The sequence below is a fragment of the Propithecus coquereli genome, unplaced genomic scaffold (assembly GCF_000956105.1).
Source record: "Propithecus coquereli isolate 6110/MARCELLA unplaced genomic scaffold, Pcoq_1.0 Scaffold171, whole genome shotgun sequence".
In the NCBI taxonomy this organism is placed as follows: Eukaryota; Metazoa; Chordata; class Mammalia; order Primates; family Indriidae; genus Propithecus; species Propithecus coquereli.
In genome coordinates, this window is record NW_012141747.1 from 3,463,394 (window position 1) to 3,481,967 (window position 18,574).

General features: G+C 40.2%; 1 protein-coding gene across 1 annotated transcript in view; it reads left to right on the forward strand.

The window, feature by feature from the left end:
• The first annotated feature begins 245 nt into the window (after positions 1 to 245).
• Positions 246 to 18,574, forward strand: part of AFF3 (AF4/FMR2 family, member 3) — a 506,791-nt gene continuing 488,462 nt past the window's right edge. The window contains exon 1 of the mRNA XM_012641885.1: positions 246 to 309. Within this exon, the coding sequence (XP_012497339.1) occupies positions 257 to 309 (53 nt within the window). The 5' untranslated portion in view covers positions 246 to 256. The remainder of the gene's footprint in view (positions 310 to 18,574) is intronic.

Below are 18,574 nucleotides of genomic sequence, written 5' to 3' on the forward strand. Positions count from 1 at the left end.
GAGCTCGCCGCTCTCTCGTGAGTGTGCCTGCGCGCGAGCCGGCGAGCGGGTGAGTGCGCCGGCCGCTGCCGCCCGGCTGGCCGGCCCGGAGTCTGGGGCTGGGGGCGTCGGGAGCCCCGACCCGGGGGCGGGCGGCGGGCGGGCGGCGGTCGCTCCGGCGCGGCCGGGATGCACCTTGAGCGGCGCCTTTCCTTGCAGCGCGCGGGCGACCAGAGGCTCGGCGGCGGCGGCAGCGGCGGCGCTGACACCTTCCACCATGGACAGCTTCGACTTAGCTCTGCTCCAGGAATGGGACCTCGAGTCGCTGTGGTAAGTCCCGGTGCCGGCCGCTTCGGGCAGGCGGGAGCGGCGAGGGGCGGCCGCGGCGGCCCGCGCGCCCTCACCTGGGCCGGGGGTTCCGGGCGGCCGGCCGCCGTGGGGGTGGGGTGGGTCCGGGCGCCCGCCTCGGCGGTTCTTTCCTGCCTTCCCCGGGGGGATGCACAGCCGTCTTCCCGTCTGTTTGCCCCTTCTCCTGTCCCCTTCCTCGCGGCGGCCCGCCCCAGCCCAGGGGCTGGGGATCTAGGTAGCCAGGGGCAGAGCGCAGCCATGGAGAGAAAAAAAGCGATTTTAAGAACGTGTCACTAATGCCTGGGGAGCCATCCATCGCCCCCGGCCCTTGTCACTTCCTTTCCCTCCGACTGCGCCCCCTCCCTCTCTCCAAGAACCTCTGGTTCACACCAGCGACCCCCTGGAGTTGGTGTTGCTGGCTAAGTGCCCTTAGAGGATGCTCCAGCCTCCTCCCTGCCTGCGCCCGGTCTCGGAGGCTGCATCCTTTCTGCCTCTCCCACCCACTCCCACCCGAGATGGAAAAGTGAACACCCAGGGCAGGAGGCGAGTGTTTCTCCGTGCGGGAATTCCAGAGGCCTTGGCCCGGAGGGACTCGTTTCTTCGAGGTTCACAATTCCTCTGGGCCCTTTCTTCACACCTCACCACAGTTGTACTCCTCCTCCCCACCCCACCCCACCCCGGCGCCCCGTGTATCCCTTTATGCCACGCTCACAGCGCGCAGCCTGGGGGCTCTCCGGGTTTAGTTTCTCCGGGATCTCACATTGAGGAGCTGCTGTAGGTAAATCGCCGCTGGAAGCAGTTTAATTCCAGTTGCGGGTGTCTTAAAAATCCCATTGGCTGCTTTAACATCTCTCTTAACACCCCTTCTTTCTCTGCCGCCCGCCCCCACCCCATTATCTTTTAAATGTTTCCAACCAGCACTATTCAGGTGGTAAAATTACTGCCTGCATATTCCTGGAGGAACTTGTGTTATGTTTAATATTTACGGGGATGAACATCTGCTGGAACAAGCATATTAACTGCACTCTGTTCTGTCTCTGGTAATCGCTTATTGTAGAGCTGAGCTTTTTTTTTTCCTTGTTTTAATTCAGTAAAGAGTTCACATGTGTCTAAAACTGCAAGTGGTGTGCACATGAATATGCAATGTACAATTTTAAAGCTAAACCGCTTTATGATTTATGGCTCATATAGATGATATGTGGATCGGTGTATATTTTCCATGATTTAGGCTTCCAGTGATTTTATTTTCCTAAAGACAGGTGTAACAGAATAAACTGGACAAATCTAGCGCATTATAGAACAGTTTCTTATAGAAGATCCCATGATGAGTAAGTACAGCTTGTACTGCATAATGCTGGTGCCTATAAAACATACAAAGATGGGCCCTAATGTAATAAAACTTTTACATATTACACTGGAAACTTCACAGAGCCTGTGTAGAAAAAATATGAAACATGTTATTACACTATAAAAGTTGCTAATTCCTGTCTTGCTGCTCCTGGGGTTATTTCAGCCTTTCATTTACAGATACCTGTTACTTTATAGTTTTACATTTAGAAATGTTGGTTTCTGGCACAAATTCAATAGATTTCAGATAGCAACTATACTTTTAAAAGCAAAAATGACTTTTGGTTTTGAAAGGCAGTTTTTCAGTTGAAGGGAAGAACTGTTTTGGCATATTTTTATGCTGTTTGTTTGCTTGCTGACTCAAGTTGAACCCCTCATGACTTTTATAAGTAATATTTTGAGATTACCAACCATAATTTGTGTGCTTTTCCAGCATAGGGCCTCAGCTCTATTTCCCCTTGCATCCTTAGTTCCCAGCTGAGTTACTTGGAGCATTGTCACAGAATAAAATGTTTGTTGAATTGACTTGAACTTTATAGTAGCTACAGTACACTTATTGTTTTTATAAAAGCAAAACATTAAGCATTTTTTAAAAAGTTGCTGTACATGCAGTCAGATTTTAACCAATGTGTCAATTTTTGGCAAATGAAAGCATGGAGGCTTTCTCCACTACAAGATAGTAGGACGGTTTGGCTTGACTGAGGGAATGTTTCTTGTTTTGCAGATTTAGAATTTACATTTTACAAAAGCTTATATGTTTCTGGTAAGTTAAAAAAAAAAAAACCAAACTCCTTGAGTAGGCATTTCTAACATGGTCAGGTATTTTCTCAGTTACAGGTGAATTTTTGGATGGTATTTTCTAACTCAATTTATGATTTGCTTAAATTTTTAAGCTTATGGTTTTAAGCTGATAGGTGATCCAAAATAACTAATATTTGAGTACTTACTGTGTGTCTAACATTTTCATATCTACTGTTTGCATGTGAATCTCCTAACAATCATGGAAGTGGTAAGTGGTAGTAGTAGTCCCATTTTATAGATGAGGAAATAGAAGCTTCGAACTGTTAAATAACTATACCAAGACCACAAAACAAATGACAGCAGACTTTTTAAAACTAACATTTACCAAACACTATTTACCAGACACCGTTCTAGGTATATTACATATTTTACCTCACTTAATCTTCATAATAGCCTTACAAAGCAAGTGCTATTATTAGTCCCATTTTACAGATGGTGTAATTGAGGATTGGGGAAATCAGATAACCCACCCAAGGTCACACATCTAGAAATAGAACAGCTATATTTGAATCAAGAATTAGCTTCAAAGCCCAGTTTTCTGACTTTAAACCCAGTGCATTTTCTAGATGTCTCTCAGTTTGTGAGGTCAGCTCTGAAATTAATTACAAAGCAAACCTTTGATGGACTGGAAGTTAAGGTTCTGTTAAAATATCAAAGAAAGAGAAGGTCAGAGCCCTAAATGGTATTGATGTAAAATTAAAAATTTGAAAACAAAATATCATGATTTAGAAATTATGCATGTTAATTATGAATTCACTTATAAAAGAGATATACATTTTAAATAAAGGCCATTGAAAACTTCTTTAATTTATCATAGAAAAATGTGTTTCTTTGGAGGGGAAAGGAGTAGGTACAGATTACTGGCAAGAGAGAATCTTATTTTAGTCCCTAACAACTTTTTCTAATTGGTGGACATTGTTTTCTAGTAGAACAAATTGCTGTTTATTAGTTGTGACTGTGGCTTTGAACCTGAGCTAGTTTATTCTAGCAGTCCCAGAAAGTGTCCTCAAATGACTGTATAGGTAATATGAAGAGAAAAGTTCAGTACTGTTGAATGCAATCAATATAAACAATCAATTGATAATTCAAGAACCACTTCCTCTGCCTTCTTGCACACCCTTCCCCCTACTCAGAAACATCCATAGTTGTTTATCAGGGTGGGTCTTTTGAGCCTGAATTATTCAGATGGCTTTTCAGTTTTTCTTTTTAACCATACCATAAAGTTGAAAAGGTGGCCCTAATTTCCAACTCTAATTCCACTTCCCATTTCTGGTATGAAGCAAGACTGGGAAACTTGGAGCAAGGTGAAGGTGCTCATTCAGTTTCCAGCTCCGTAGCTTCTGTAGAGTCTAGAAGAGTTTGGGATTCGGTGAGTTTATAGGGGCATATGTGCAGAGGAGCAGTGCCTCTACTCAGCTGCCCCCTCCCCTGTGGTCCACCACTTTTTGATTAGCTGCTAGACATATAAGCCATTCCTCAGAGCCTTTAAAATAATGACCATCCCTTTTAACAGGCTAACTGTTGCTTTCATTTATTCACTTAACAAATAATTATTGATCATCTCTTAAGTATAAGACCTTGTGCTGGTTGCTGTGGGGGATGCAAAGATGAGTAAGACTGGGTTGTGCGTACTATTGTCTGGTAAGGGAACTGAGACAAGTACACAGATGAAAAAGGAAGTTTTTTTAACACAGATGATTCAGAAAAGAGACCACATTTGGGACTAGGGTGGGTGGTGGAGTAGGGACAGAGAAAAAATTGAGTTGAAAAAAAGGCTTCCATGAAAAAGGTGGCCTTTGAACTAAGTCTTGGAAGATGAATGGGATTTTTACAGACAGGGGTGGGGGTGGGGTATTGAGAGGACATAGAGGCATCTTGAGCAAAGAAAGAACTTGAACAAAGGCTTTCATGGTGTCTCTGAAAGATCCTTTTATGAATCATGGTGGAATTACCTATACTACATATTTTAAAGATGCAGAACTTTGTAATCATGAGGTAGTTTCAGTGAATGAGAAAAGTTTTTTTCCAAAATGAACTTAATCACATTTATATTTAATCTTCCTTAAATACAAACACATTTTAATTATTGGGGAGAAAGTCTATCGATATACAATAGTAAATATTCAGATCTTCCCTATTACTGACCTGTGTCCCCATAGCTTCCTATAAACCAGAATCCATACATTTTCCTTCAAATAGACGTTATACTTTATATTGGAGCCTTTGAAGTTATAATACATGAATCATCTCATATTCATCAATTTGTTCAATTCAGTAAGCATTCACAGAGTATTAGGCATTACTATAGGATAGGTACTGTAGGGCAGTGGCTTTCATAATCATGACCCACAGCCACAAATACATTTAATATTAATGTATGCACATGCATACACAAAACTGAAACAAGATTGCCTGAAATAACACTTATTCTTACTATGTATGATGCCCTTTGATATTTTCTATTCTCTTTTTTAAAAATTTCCCATCCATGGGTTGAACCTGCAATTTAAAAAACCCTACTGTAGGGGATGGAAAGAGAGTGTGTGTCTGTTGGGAACTTACAGAATAAACCATACCCATAAATATCTTCAATGCGAAGCTGACACTGCCTGTTGAGGTGGGGACATCCTGTTGAGAGAGTAAGATATTTTTGGGGGAGTGGCATTTGAAATTGGGGGAGTGGCATTTGAAATTGGGGGAGTCCTGGAGAAGTACAGAATTTCAGAAAGTAAATAAAAGGGAGGAAAACCACGTGGAGGGCAGACTGTGAATAGAAATATACAGGGAATAAAGCATGGGGCTTGTTTGGTGAAGATAAAGTTACCTAACACAGGGCAGGGATGGACGGCACCCCTCTGGGAGGCAGAGCCACTAACGTCTTGGTCTCCACAAGGATGCTGCCCACAAGCAGTGTCTGCCCACAGACACTCTTGGTTCTCTCCACTGTAACTGCCAGCGGACATGCCTACGCGAGGGGCTACCTCCAGTCCTCCTTGATCAGACTTCCTGGGCCCTTCCTAGTGTTAGAAAACTCCACAGAGCCCTGATCTTGACCTTCACGTGACTCGAGGCTTGGCAAGGGTTTGTTATGTAAAAAATGGATTCAGTCAGAAGGCCTCAGTCAGGGATCCAGAAGGCCACCTGTGGCCCCAAGGCTGCAGGCTCTCCACCCCTGGATGGGTCAAAACAGTTCACCTGAACACCAAGAAAGGGCGGAAGGAGAATGCAAATGCGCTCAGCCCCAGGTGTCCTGGAGCTGATTGGTTGAGAGCAGCAGCCGTAGTGGGCTGCTCTCACTCTCATTGGCCAAAAGTGACCGTATGCTTTGCTGCAGCAGCTCTCATTGGGTGAAAGCCTCAGCCGGCACAGGGCTGAAAATGTTTCCCAGAAGAGTGGCTTCCAGGGCTAGGGCCGGCCAGCGTGGAGGGGGTAGGGAGGCGTCGATGGGAAGCAGTGGAGTGCTGCATCCGCTGTTGAGGAGCATCCACGGCAGCCTTGTGTAGGAGAGAGCAGGTGGGGAGACTGGTTAGTTGGGGCACAGAGGTTGAGGACTCTAGCTGGGCTGGCGGCCGCCAGGATACCAGGGGGAGGGTACTATGGAGGACGCGTGTTGGATGTGCAGGTGAATTTTAACGAAATGTCTTTTCATGACGATGAAGATGAGTATTGTGTGTGGGGAAAAGATTCCTTCCTGTGTTCCAGATTCTGTTTAGTGAAAATGTAGGAGGGTTATAAAATGTTAAGAATCTATTTCGGGAGAATGTCCTCGTGAACCAGAATGGGTCTAATCCATGACACTTTAGATTAGCAACTTGAACGAGGCCCTTTGGCTTAATACAGGTTAAGATAATAGTCAAATTAAGAAAAAATTAATCTCTCAATTTGGAATGCAAGATTTTTTGTGTGTAAATGGGATTTTAAACCTGGAATAGATTTGCTTGTTTAAATTTTCTTTATTTTGGGAATAAAGCCTTGGAGGCAAAATCAAGGCCATGAAAGATGATTTTAATATCATTTAATGGTAACATAATGTTTTTTTGTTTTGTTTCAAAGTGAAATCCATAAAACTTATTTTCAGTATTGGCTGTTCCCTTTTGTTTGGGAATTTAACTGAGGTTTCTGAATTCAGCTGGCTCCAGTCTTGCTTTCTGTTTGGCCCTGGGCAGCTCACAATTTTTCTCATTTCCTATTCTCAGTCTTGGTTTAATCACTTATAAAACGACAGCACTTATACTGGCCTACTTCATAAGGTTGTGATGTTAAGTAATAAAAGTGTCAGTTGCTCTGTGAATGCCAAATGTAGTTTTTCTATACCCTTTGCTTCCTTAAAAATGTCTCTTTTTCATAAAAAAAGAAGGCTACAGAAAGGCCACATTGGGTCAGGTTCAGCAGTCCACATGGTGCAGAGTTCTGCCCCTGGCAATGAGACCCAGGGACGTTTTTGAGTAGAGTTTGGTAGTTTTTCTTAGTTATGCATCATAATCCAGCAGACAAATATGCCCTTAACTTATGGTTGTACTTCTAACATTTGTAGATATATTAACCATTACATAATCTTTGATCTTTCACTGACAATGTATTGCATTACCAGCCATTACATCGAATGACTTCATTTGGCACTGTGGGTCTCATTAAATTATGTCAGGCTAATTATAATTACTAGCAACAAAATACACAGTTATTCCAGAGTAAGAGGATACCATACAATCCAAGAAACTAAATGCGTTTAATCTAAGGAAACTAACACCTGGGAACTTGATAGGAGCCTCAAGTATTTGAAGGTGTTTAGTTGGGAAGTGGTAATAGAGTTGTTCTGGGTTGCTCAAAGGCAGGAATAAGGTCAGTGGGTGTGAGAGCACTTAACAGTGATACAATGTGGGCTGTCCCAAAGGGTAACAGTGACCTGACTTTGTAGAAAGACATTTCCTGGGTAAGCGGACCAGCAGCAATAGGTTATCTCTGAGATTCGTTTCAACTTCGGAATTCTGTGATCTTTCCCATCTGAGGGTAGCAGGAATCATAGTGTAGAAGACATTAATTGTATTCAGTTGTGTATTTTCCCCTCTGCAATTTCTCCACTCACATGTGGAGAAAGGCATAGCGGGTACTTAAACTTCTTCACATAATTTCTTCCCAGGAGGCTCATTGTTAGCGGAGGTAAACAAAAATGACTGTAATTTGGAGACCACTCTAACATAGCAACTCAGTTTAGAGTTATGTGCTTAGCTTAACTTGATGCTGAAAATAATTTTACTTTTTCTTTTTTTATGGACAGGAAATTAGTTTTCAGAGATCCCCTAGAGGACTGTAATGTGAGTCTGTTGGTCTTTGTTAAATTTTCCTTGTCATACCTGTACTGTTTACCTGAGTTATGAAGTGACAGAACAAATTTTCTGTCAATGTTCGTTGAAATGTTAATTAGTTGCCTGGCAGTTTAGATACAAAAAGACTTTGCTGTAGTGGATCATCACCAGTTCTAAGAAATAATCTGTTTTTGTTTTAAAATTTCAAAATATATTTGTTTTTCTACAGAATGCTTCCAGAGGAAGAAAAGACCCAGGGTTTAGAAAGCTGTTGTGAGAGCATAGGTCATTGTGCTTCACTCTCATCCAGGGAATGCTTCTCAGACTTTAATGTGCATCCAGATAACCTAGAGACCTTGTTAAAATACATACTCTATAGGACCAGGTTGGGGCCATGAGCCTAAATTTCTAACCAGCTGTCAGATAATAGTGTTGGTCCAAACTTTGAGTTGCAAGGACTAAAGGTATAAAAAATTTCTTTGAAAAGAAGCTCTTTCAAAATACTGCATTTTCTTCTCCCTATTTTGGGGAGGCTTTTGTGTAATAATATTACAGTTTCACAAAGCTTAAAGGTTACGGCATTTATTTTATTTTTGTGAATCTTTCTAATACAATTCTGATGAGCGAGGGGGTGGTTAATTGTATTCTAGTGGGGATATAGTGGGAAGTAAACATAAAAACCTAAGTAAACACAATTTGTAATAAATAGGCTAATCACTTTTTATAGCTTTTCAGTTCTTATCAGTCCTTTAGAGGCTGGGTCCGTCTGCTGCAGTAGGAGTGAATGCCAAGAGTAACTGTATAGTCTTTTAATCACTTTTGGATTTGTGGAGAATCTCTCAATAAGTCCTGTGGATGCCCAGGATTCAGACCAAATGTCCCCATTCTCTCCTAGCCATGATCTCTTTGAGAGGGAAGGCATGGGGGCAGGCATTTGCAGAATTACTACACTACCCCATGACCATAGCTGCAGATTGCAGCTTTTCGAGCATCCTAGGAGAAATCACAACTCAGACTCCAAGTGGAACCAATGGTAGGTCTCAGACCTGTCACTCTGGCACCTTCCACAGCATCTTGGCCAGCCATCCTCTCTCTGAGCCAATACCAGAGTATCCTGAGTCCATCAGGTGGTCAAACTTAGCTGCAGTTTCCATGTTTAATTTCCAGTCCTATGTCATTAGAAAAATATTTGCATATGGGACTGATGATTTCGTGAAATATTGCACAATTGACCACAATACTCCAACTAACATCCATGGGCAGTAGCCGTCTCTGTTTTACTATAAAATCAAATGGGTTAATATTTTACCACAGTACACCAGCTGTGGCTCTAGCTGTGTGATTCTAGCTGTGTGTGGATGAATCCTTTGGCCTGGTCTGCATTGTCTGGGTTCAGGTAATGGTGAGATGCAGGTAAATTCCATGCATGACCTGAGCACCACTGATCATCTGCTGTGGGATATTTTGGAGCCCAGGACAGAGTTGCATGCAGGGCCTGCCGAATCCTTCTCAGGAGTGTGTCCACATGGAGGAGGGGGCATTTCAGCTGGTGCCACAAAGACTTTGTTATTTGTGTTCCTTTCATTGAAGGTAATTCCTTCCCTAGAGCATAGTATAGCTTCTTTTGAGAACTAATCCTTGTAAGTGACTTCCTTTAATTTGTTTTAATAGGTAGAGTTTTTAATCTTTTAGTATGAACAGAGTACTTGAGAAAAGTCTTTGGTGGGAAAGCTGGTGAATTTTACCTACCATCTAACAACTCTCACCCCACTCCACTCCCACCTTGAATTAAAACTCCCAGGCTGAGTTAATAAGTTCCAAGTATGGTAATTAAATATTTATAGTCTGAAAGGAAGTATGGCATTTTGGTTTCTAATATTTAGATAGGTAATTAATTACATAAATTAATTTCTGTTCTTTTTCTTACTCTTATCCCTCAGCAGGACAAACGTAATATTTTAGAGCCCTAAAATATTATATACAGTAATGTAATGCAGTATGTGTCTAGTATGGAGGGCTTTAAGCTGCTCTTTGGAACTTCCTTGGGATTTATGGATTTCTGGGTTGCGATGAGCAACCACTTACTGAGCCAGACAGATGTGAATAGACCCCATTTCTAGCCCTTGATATGTTTATAGTTTAGCCTGAAACAGATTATTTCAAGTAGTCTCAGTAGAGCTTTTGCCTGCCTAAAATCCTGTGGAGTAGATATTAATAAAAAGGTATCCTACCCAGCCTAGAGTTTTAGGGAAGATTTCCTGGAAAAAGTGACATCTGATTTGAGTCTTAAAGGATGAACAGGAGTTAGCCAGGCTGAGAGCAGAGGGGATATGGCAGGTATAATAACGTAAGCAAAGGCAGAGAGGTGAAAATTAGCAAGTTTTAAGCAATAGCATGACCAGTGCGAGTAGGTTGTAGGTATGTGGCATTCAGGTAGGAAGTAGCAGAAGAGGCTGGGGAGTGAGCAGGGACTGGTGCTTGGAGGGCCTTGCATGGCTTTCTAAGAAGCTTGAACATTTTCCAGTAGGTGATGGCCAGCCGTTGAAGGTTTTTTTTTGTTTGTTTTTTTTTTTGAGACAGAGTCTCACTGTGTTGCCTGGGCTAGAGTGCCATGACATCATCCTAGCTCACAGCAACCTCAAACTCCTGGGCTAAAGCAATCCTTCTGCCTCAGCCTCCCGAGTAGCTGGGACTACAGGCATGCGCCACCATGCCCGGCTAATTTTTTCTGTGTATTTTTAGTTGTCCAATTAATTTCTTTCTATTTTTAGTGGAGACGGGGTCTCGCTCTTGCTCAGGCTGGTTTCGAACTCTTGAGCTCAAACAGTCTCCCCGCCTTGGCCTCCCAGAGAGCTAGGATTACAGGCGTGAGCCACCGCGCCCGGCCGCCCGTTGAAGGTTTTGAGCAGAGGAGCAAAATGGTCACATTTGCCTTTTATTATTTCTAGAAGGCAGGGTACATAGAAAAGTACACTGGGTGTACACTGGGTTGCGATGAGCAACCACTTACTGAGCCAGACAGATGTGAATAGACCCCATTTCTAGCCCTTGATATGTTTAAAGTTTAGCCTGAAACAGCTTATTTCAAGTAGTCTCAGTAGAGCTTTTGCCTGCCTAAAAGCTGAGAGGCGCCATGTTTGGAGGATCAGGAGGTCAGGCAGGGAGTGATGCCTTGACCAGACCAGGCCAGTGAGGATGGAGAGGAGAAGGATTAGAGGGGTGAGTAAGGGGTTACGTTGGCAGACCTCGCTCATTGACTGGATGGGAGGGAGGGGCCAAAGGTGCTTTTAGGGTGTCTAGCTTGTGTGATGAGGTAGGGAATATAGGGGGAAGAGTGGGCTGAGTGGGGAAAGATGAAGTGTTTGCATTTAAATATGCTGCATTTAAATGCCCGTGGGCCAGGCAGGTAGAATTGCCTGTTGAAAGTTTACTGTATGATCCTGACATTTTGGGGAAAGGCCAGGATGGAAATAAGTATTTGGGAGTTATCAGTATACAGGTGCTGGTGATAGCCATGACGTTGGACAGGGTTGTCCAGGAAGGAGTGGAGAGAATGAGAAGTGGGCTGAAGACACGGAAGGGCCACGGGAGGGAAAGCAGCTGGTGAAGGGGGTCAAAAAGAAAGGGTGGGAGACGTAGGAGGTTGTGAGAGAGTGGGGGCCCTGATCAGCTGCGTTAGTGCGGTCACCTGTGGTGAGAGTGGGGAGTGGGAGAATGAATGAGAGGGAAAGTGAGGCCTCTGAGTGTTCTCCCTCTTTAGGGAAAATACAGGCACACTGACCGAGGAAGGTCTCAGAGGAGGAAGTGGGTGGCAGAGGCCCAGAATAAGAGGAAGAACATGAGGGCATATAGATGGAGACACCTTGGAGGTAGGGGAGACTTTCTTTTTCCCTTTTTTTAAATATCAACAAGAAATGGAAGTTTCAGAGAATGGTACAGAAAAGATAGTGTTAAATATTAGACATAAAATGTAACTAATAGGTTCTTCGTAGTTATTTTTGAATAAATGACTTGAAAGTCTGCGTAAACCACTTTAGCATAAGTGTATATCATACTCTCTATAATTGAATTAGTGTTTTGTAAAGTGATTTTTATTCAGAAATAATTGGGTGAGGCTCCATGGCCAGGAAAAATTAGTGAACTTGTCTAATGAACTTGTGGACTATTTTAAGTAGATTTTTAAAAAATTATTTTCAAATGTAAGAGACTAAAAGGACTCCTGGGTTGTTCTGACATTTAAGAGTAGTGTCCTCTTGGAAGGGCATGTGGGCCTGCTAGCTCAGGGTGTTTGATTGTTTCTGATATGTAAGGAAGTGTTTTGAGCCCCTTACGTTGTAGCATATTATCTCAGTTAATCTTCATAACTGTTCGAGGTAGATTCTATTATTCCCCATTTTATAGAGCAGGAGACAAAGTCATGAAGTAACTTGCCCAAGGTCCCACAGCTAGGATGGCAGAGCAGGGATCTCAACGCAGGCAGTCTGGCTCCAGAGACCTTACAGGTAGCCACCATCCTAAAATAAGTATCTCTTAATGACAGAATCGTGAGGCATGAATTCTAAGGTCCCCTCCAACTTTAGATTTGTGTAGTACATATGTTTATATTAATATAAATGGCCTCCAACAGGTACAGTGAGGTATATATGGAAAAACATCTTGAGATTTATTTTGAACTAACTCAGAATGAATATTGTGTCCATGTTTTGGACTAGTGGAATTCTAATTAAAGGCTTCACTGTGTATAATTGTAATTCATTTGTCATTTTAGGTAGTGCTTTTTGGTCAGTATTTAAAATGTATAAAAATACTCTGTGTACATGTTTTCTCTTAATTATTTGTTTACCCATAAAACCTCTAATTTGACAAGTTTTATGGATGAAGAAAATGGTAACAACTGTTTGCCACAGCTTGTCAAATCTACCGTAACAGCTAATGTAACTTTATTAATATTAATAACAATAATGATGGTACAGCAATAAAATTAGTAAAACTACCTTATGAAAGTCATCTGAAATTGTAAGGTGATTTTTTTTTTTTCTATATGGATCATCTTGCAGTTTCTTCTTAGGTTCTGCGTAAGGTCAGACCATCTCTTCTGGCTGTATGACTCTGATTCTATAAAAAATTTTGCTTTGGTGACATGGAAAGAGTAAACAGGCTTAATTTATGTCATGAGATAGTTGGGTGAAGTAAAATTAACAGATTCTTGGCTTAAGTAATTGTGACATATTGAAACAGATGACAAAAATAACTTTAAATGTCTTCTTTAAAAAATTTTTGAGAATAAGACATTACATTTTAAGGTACATTAAAAAAAATCCACTTAGGGCAAAGGGTTCAGACCCAGCCTTCAGTGAGCTCACATTCTGAGGGGCTATTTGCTAGTTGTGCCAACTTAAGCAATTAACTTAACTTCTCTGAGCCCCAGGTTCCTTGTGTATAAATGAGGTAATATTGCCACTGATTTATTATGAGGATTAAATGAGATAATGTTCTTTTATAATATAGAAGATCTCTGCCTTAGAGTCTATGGTTTTCTTTTTACTGGAGTGTATCACCTCTTTTGAATTTTAATGGCAAAAGGGACAGATGAAAAAAGTTGGAGAAACATTTACTTCCAAAGAGCCAAAGTGTCCATGTGATAGGTCTAAAGTATTAGAGTTTTTTTTGAAAGTGTGTGTTTATTTAGTGTTTCATCTCTAAACAGTTTGCTTTCACCCTGTAAAGAGTACTGTACATTCAATTATGTCCTGATTCTTAAATTAATAATTTGACTTTGCTTGCAACTTATAAATTAGAATCAAATTCTGAATAGAGAGTAAAATCCATATGTAAATTGGAAGGGAATCAGGTAATAAACTCTCTGATTTACAGAAAGAAATGTTTACTTAATGCTTTCTTTAACTGCAGCTTTACTTATAACTTGAGTCTTTTTTTTGAGACAATTTAAACAGCAAAAGAAGATATGTGAGCCTACAAATAAATAGGAATGATCATTGACTGTTGAAGCTAGTGAATGGACGTGTATTTAATGTGGTTCTGAGATAGAGGATATGAAAGGAATTTCCTGGAACTTACTGGGAGCTCTTGGTATGTAGGCCCACTTCATAACTCATGAGTTTTAGAGCAGGCAGGGTCTGTATTCAAGTCTTCAGAAAAGAAATAAATGTAACGGTTTTTTGAAATGTGGAACAATTTTCCTTTCTATGTATGCTTGGTTTATATTACCTGAGAAGCATGTTCTGTATTATTGGAATAAGATACCACTTCTGTGTTAATTCTAATGAAAATGACAAAGGAAATAGTCCTCACCAATATTGCAAAGTACTTAATGGTGTTTAAAATCTCTGGGAGATTGGGCCAAAGTAAAAATATAAACTAAATAAACGAAAATGTAGCCATTCATTGCTTTCCAGTTCATATGATCATCAAGATGCAATATTTTGAACTGATTGCAACTGCTGTAACGTACTTGGAAGAAAACCCATTAGAGGAGAATTAAAATTTGAACAGATTAGCTGCTCTTTAATGGCCCAGCAGAAGATCGTTTGTTGCTTCAGAATCTTTTCTCATTCTCATCACTCAACCTTCTTGGCTATATAAACAAAAGGATATTTCCCTCCACATTTTCCAGAGCTGTGTGTCTACCAGGAAACATTTCTTTTAACCAAATAACATAGATAGTTTTAAAAGCTAAAGTAAATTCTGAATTTTGTATTTCTATATCTCAGGTTGAAATTGATGAAATTAAAAGATGAGGCTTTTTTAGGTGCTAATAATTATTTAGTGATAGAAACAGGGATCCCCGATATTTTTAGTTGCTTTCTTGTATATTGATTTTGTGTCCTGCAATCTTGCTGAGCGTATTCATGAGTACTAATAGTTGTGTGTATATTCCTTAGGATTTTATACATACAAGATCATCTTTGAATAGAGAATTTTGCTTTCCTTTTCAGTCTGGTTGCTTTTTATTTCTTTTTCTTGCCTTACTGGCCTGGTTAGAATCTCCATTAGACTGTTGAGTGGTAGGGGTGAGAGTGGACATCCTTGGTTTTTTCCTAATCTTAAGGGGAAAGATTTCAGTCATTTACTATTGAGTATGATATCTGTGGGTTTCTCATAGATGCCCTTTATCAGGCTGAGGAATCTCCCTTCTATTGCTAGTTAGAGTGTTTTTATTGCAAAAGGGGGTTTGATTTTGCCAAAGGGTTTTTCTACATTTATTGAGATGATCATGTACGTTTTATTCCATTCTATTAATGTGGTTTAATATATTGACTGATTTTCATATGTTGAACCAACCTTGCATTCCTGGAATATCTCACTTGGTTGTGGTGTGTAATCCTTTTATATGTTGCTGGATTTGTTTTGCTAATGTTTTGTTGAATGACTTCCTCTTTTGGCCACATATTTTTCTCAGTTTCTTCTTTGATATTGAAAGCTTATGAACACTGGAGATAAAAATAAAGGGATATGACTTTCTCAGGACTTGCCCTTGGATATATGAAAGCTTTGTTTCTGCACCTACTCTGAGTGACTGTCCTTTAAGTAAGGTGATCAAATCTCAAAATATGCCTACCTAAGTACTCAAGTTCAGAAATTTTTATGTAATGATTTTCTAAAGGATTTTAACTTGACACATGCTTAAGAAATTTTCACATAATATTTCTTATGTGACACATTTAGATTTTAGGTCCTGACCTTGTGCTAGTTACTCAATTTTTTATTTTTAGCTGAGTTTTCTAATCAGTATATAGGATTATAAGGAACAAGTAAAATATGGTATGTAAATATGCTCATAAGATTTTACATGATGGAAAGATATAATTATTTATATTTATATAAGTATGTAAATATATTTAGCACAGGGGTCTCAAGTTCAGATAATTTGAGGGGGCGGAGCAGACCAAGTAAATATTTGAAACAGTAACACGGTTGGAGGTGATAAGGCCTGTGGCCTATTGGAAGCTCCACTACATTCAAATTCAAAGTGAAACAAACAAAATAAAATGAACAGAACAAACCCAAACCCTCACTATCTTGGCCAGACATCATATGTCTCCCTCCTCTATGGGATCCCTCAATCAGAAAGGCAGTGATAGAGAGTAAGGCTTTAGGATCTAGTTTCAGCTCCACAGCAGGGAATGTTTTTAACTTCTCTGAAGCTTCACTTACTCATTTTGTAAAATGCAGATAACGTACGTCTTGCCTAATGCCAAGGGTGGTCGTGAGAGGTTTTAATGACATAACATACACAATGACTTGAAAACGATCAAGTCCTTTGTAAATATATGGAATATTGTTGTTTCTCTGTTTCTATAAATGTTAACTTTTTAAAAATCTTGTCTATAATCGCAACAAAGGTATTGTTAAGAGGGTTTAGACATTAGAAAACTCCAAAAGACCAGCTAGAAACATCTCCTTTCAATAGTAGAATAAACTTGGTAATAGATACAAGCCCATTTAGTATACTTCCTGGACTCAAATTGTTACCTGGGTCATTCCCTAGTCATTCCAGTAAAAAGATCCGTTATCGGATTTTTCTCACCATTAGGTTCTGTTGATATGTGAACTCTTATGACAATATGGCAACATGCTTCATAATTCTCACAAGCCAGATATGTTATCTATAAGGGCTTCCTGTGGTTTCCTTAACATATAAACAGAAAGTCAGAACTTGCACTTTCTTGGTATCCTAGTATTTGGAAGAGTTTGATTTATATACTTTTCTGACCACAGTAAATCAAGAGCTGACATCTTGATGCCTCTGTAGGAGGTTCTTTTGAAGAAGACATAACCCAGCGTCTGCACAAGGTCTGCTTAGTAGCCTGGCCACAGCAGTATCTGCTGTGCCGTCAGCAGGCACAGTCATAGAAACCCACACATCACAAGTCCATTGAGCTCCTACTATGCAGAAGGCACCGTGCTGGCTTGGAAACACAGAAAAAAGTAGCATGGCCCTGCTTTGAAGAAGCTTGAAGTCTGGTTGGAGAGAAACTAGTGTCCATGAAATAGCTATAGAATCTGGACTTTTGGACTGTTAGCTCTATCTGGAAGAAGCCTTAGAGATCGTTTCTGCAGCCCAGCACTCTCAGTGTATAGCAGAGAAAATGGATACCTGTAACTAAATGCTAATTTCTGTGCTGTAGTCAGGGCTTTTCAAATTCAGTTGCTTCCCACAATCAACTGGGGATCCAGAGTCCCTGGGGTGGGGACTCAGGAATTTACACTGGGATACAGGAGTCAGTCCCATAGTTTGCTAATTGGATTTGGGAATGGTAACAGGCTGAGAGTACTTTTGCACTATAGCATGCTCAGTGAAAGGCCAGGAAAGAGCCTCATGGAAGACATGCATGTTGTTTAAAGGGAGGGTAAGACTGAGGTGGACTGGGACTTGTGGGGACAGGGGAACAAATAGGTGAGGATGTGGAGTTGAGAATTGACATTGCCGAGGTGATGAGGAAGATGTTTTATGTCTCATGACTCTTTTAGATAGCAAAGGGCTATAGGGGATTTTGTACATTTGCTTTGAAAAAGAGCTATATTTCTGCTCAAGAAATCTTGATAGTCACTTTGACTTTTTTTAATTTTAAGAAAGTATTTAATTGCATTACAAGTAATTCTGCAGTCCCCAATTTGTTGTATTTGACTAAGTATGATTTTTTTTTTCTAGTTTATCATCAGTATCATGGTTAGTATCTTTGGTGCCTTCCCCAAATTATTTTGAGACAGATGCTTTTATATACTTGGTTACCGTATTTCTTGGTGATAAAATAATTGATATGCAATATGCTAATAAATGTATTTGTATAAAAAGGTATACTGTGGACAGTGAGTGAAAACATTTAACATTTGTAAACTATTCTTTTTGAAAATAATTTTATCCTCTGAAAGTGAATTATGTTTATAGTATGTTAGATATTAAGATATATGAAATTGGACAATATAAATCTTTCATAACAAATTTATTTATCTGGTGTATATAATAAGACACCAAGCAGAATTTCCTTTTTGTGGAAAAAAATCTATTTTATATTTACATATATTTTATGGTTATGTTCATTTCTTTTTATATTTTAAGAAATTTATGATTGTATATTTTTAAAATGTTGCTACATAATTGTACATATTTATGGGGTACATGTATTTGTTACATAGGATATATAATGATCAAGTCTGGTTGTGTTCAACTGTCGAACTGTCAAAAACACAAGCAGTTTCTTTTTTGAACTGTAACCAGTTCTCTCTGGTGGTGAGTTGGTTTGGGGCAGAAACTATATAGTAACGATTAAGAGTAGGACTCTGAACCAGACAGTCTGAGCTCTGATCCCTCCTATGTCACTTGCTGGCTGTGGATAATTCTGTTTTGCCGGCTGTGAACCATGGAAAAGAATAACACCTACCTCACAGGATTGGTGTGTTGAATGAGTTAGTATGTGTAAAGTGCTTAGTACAGTGCCTGGCACGTAGTAAATGCACAATATGTGTTTAGCTGTTATTCTTTTTTTAGTAGTAGTTGTTATTAATTGTACCTGGCATATGACCTGGCATGTAGCATGTGGTCATTCAGTGTTTATTGAATAAGTGAGGGACCGAACCAATTACCATAAAGTTTTGTTAAATAAAGTATTTTTTTTCCTGAGCTGTTTCCATCATGTCTATACCCAAAGGCATCAACAATTTGCAGTAGAATAGTTTAATCAATGAGAGAAAATATTTGGTCAAAAAGATTTGTGTGGTCACAGGGAATGACTAATGGCTCTCTGGGTAAGGGAGCATTTTTGATGAAGCCACAG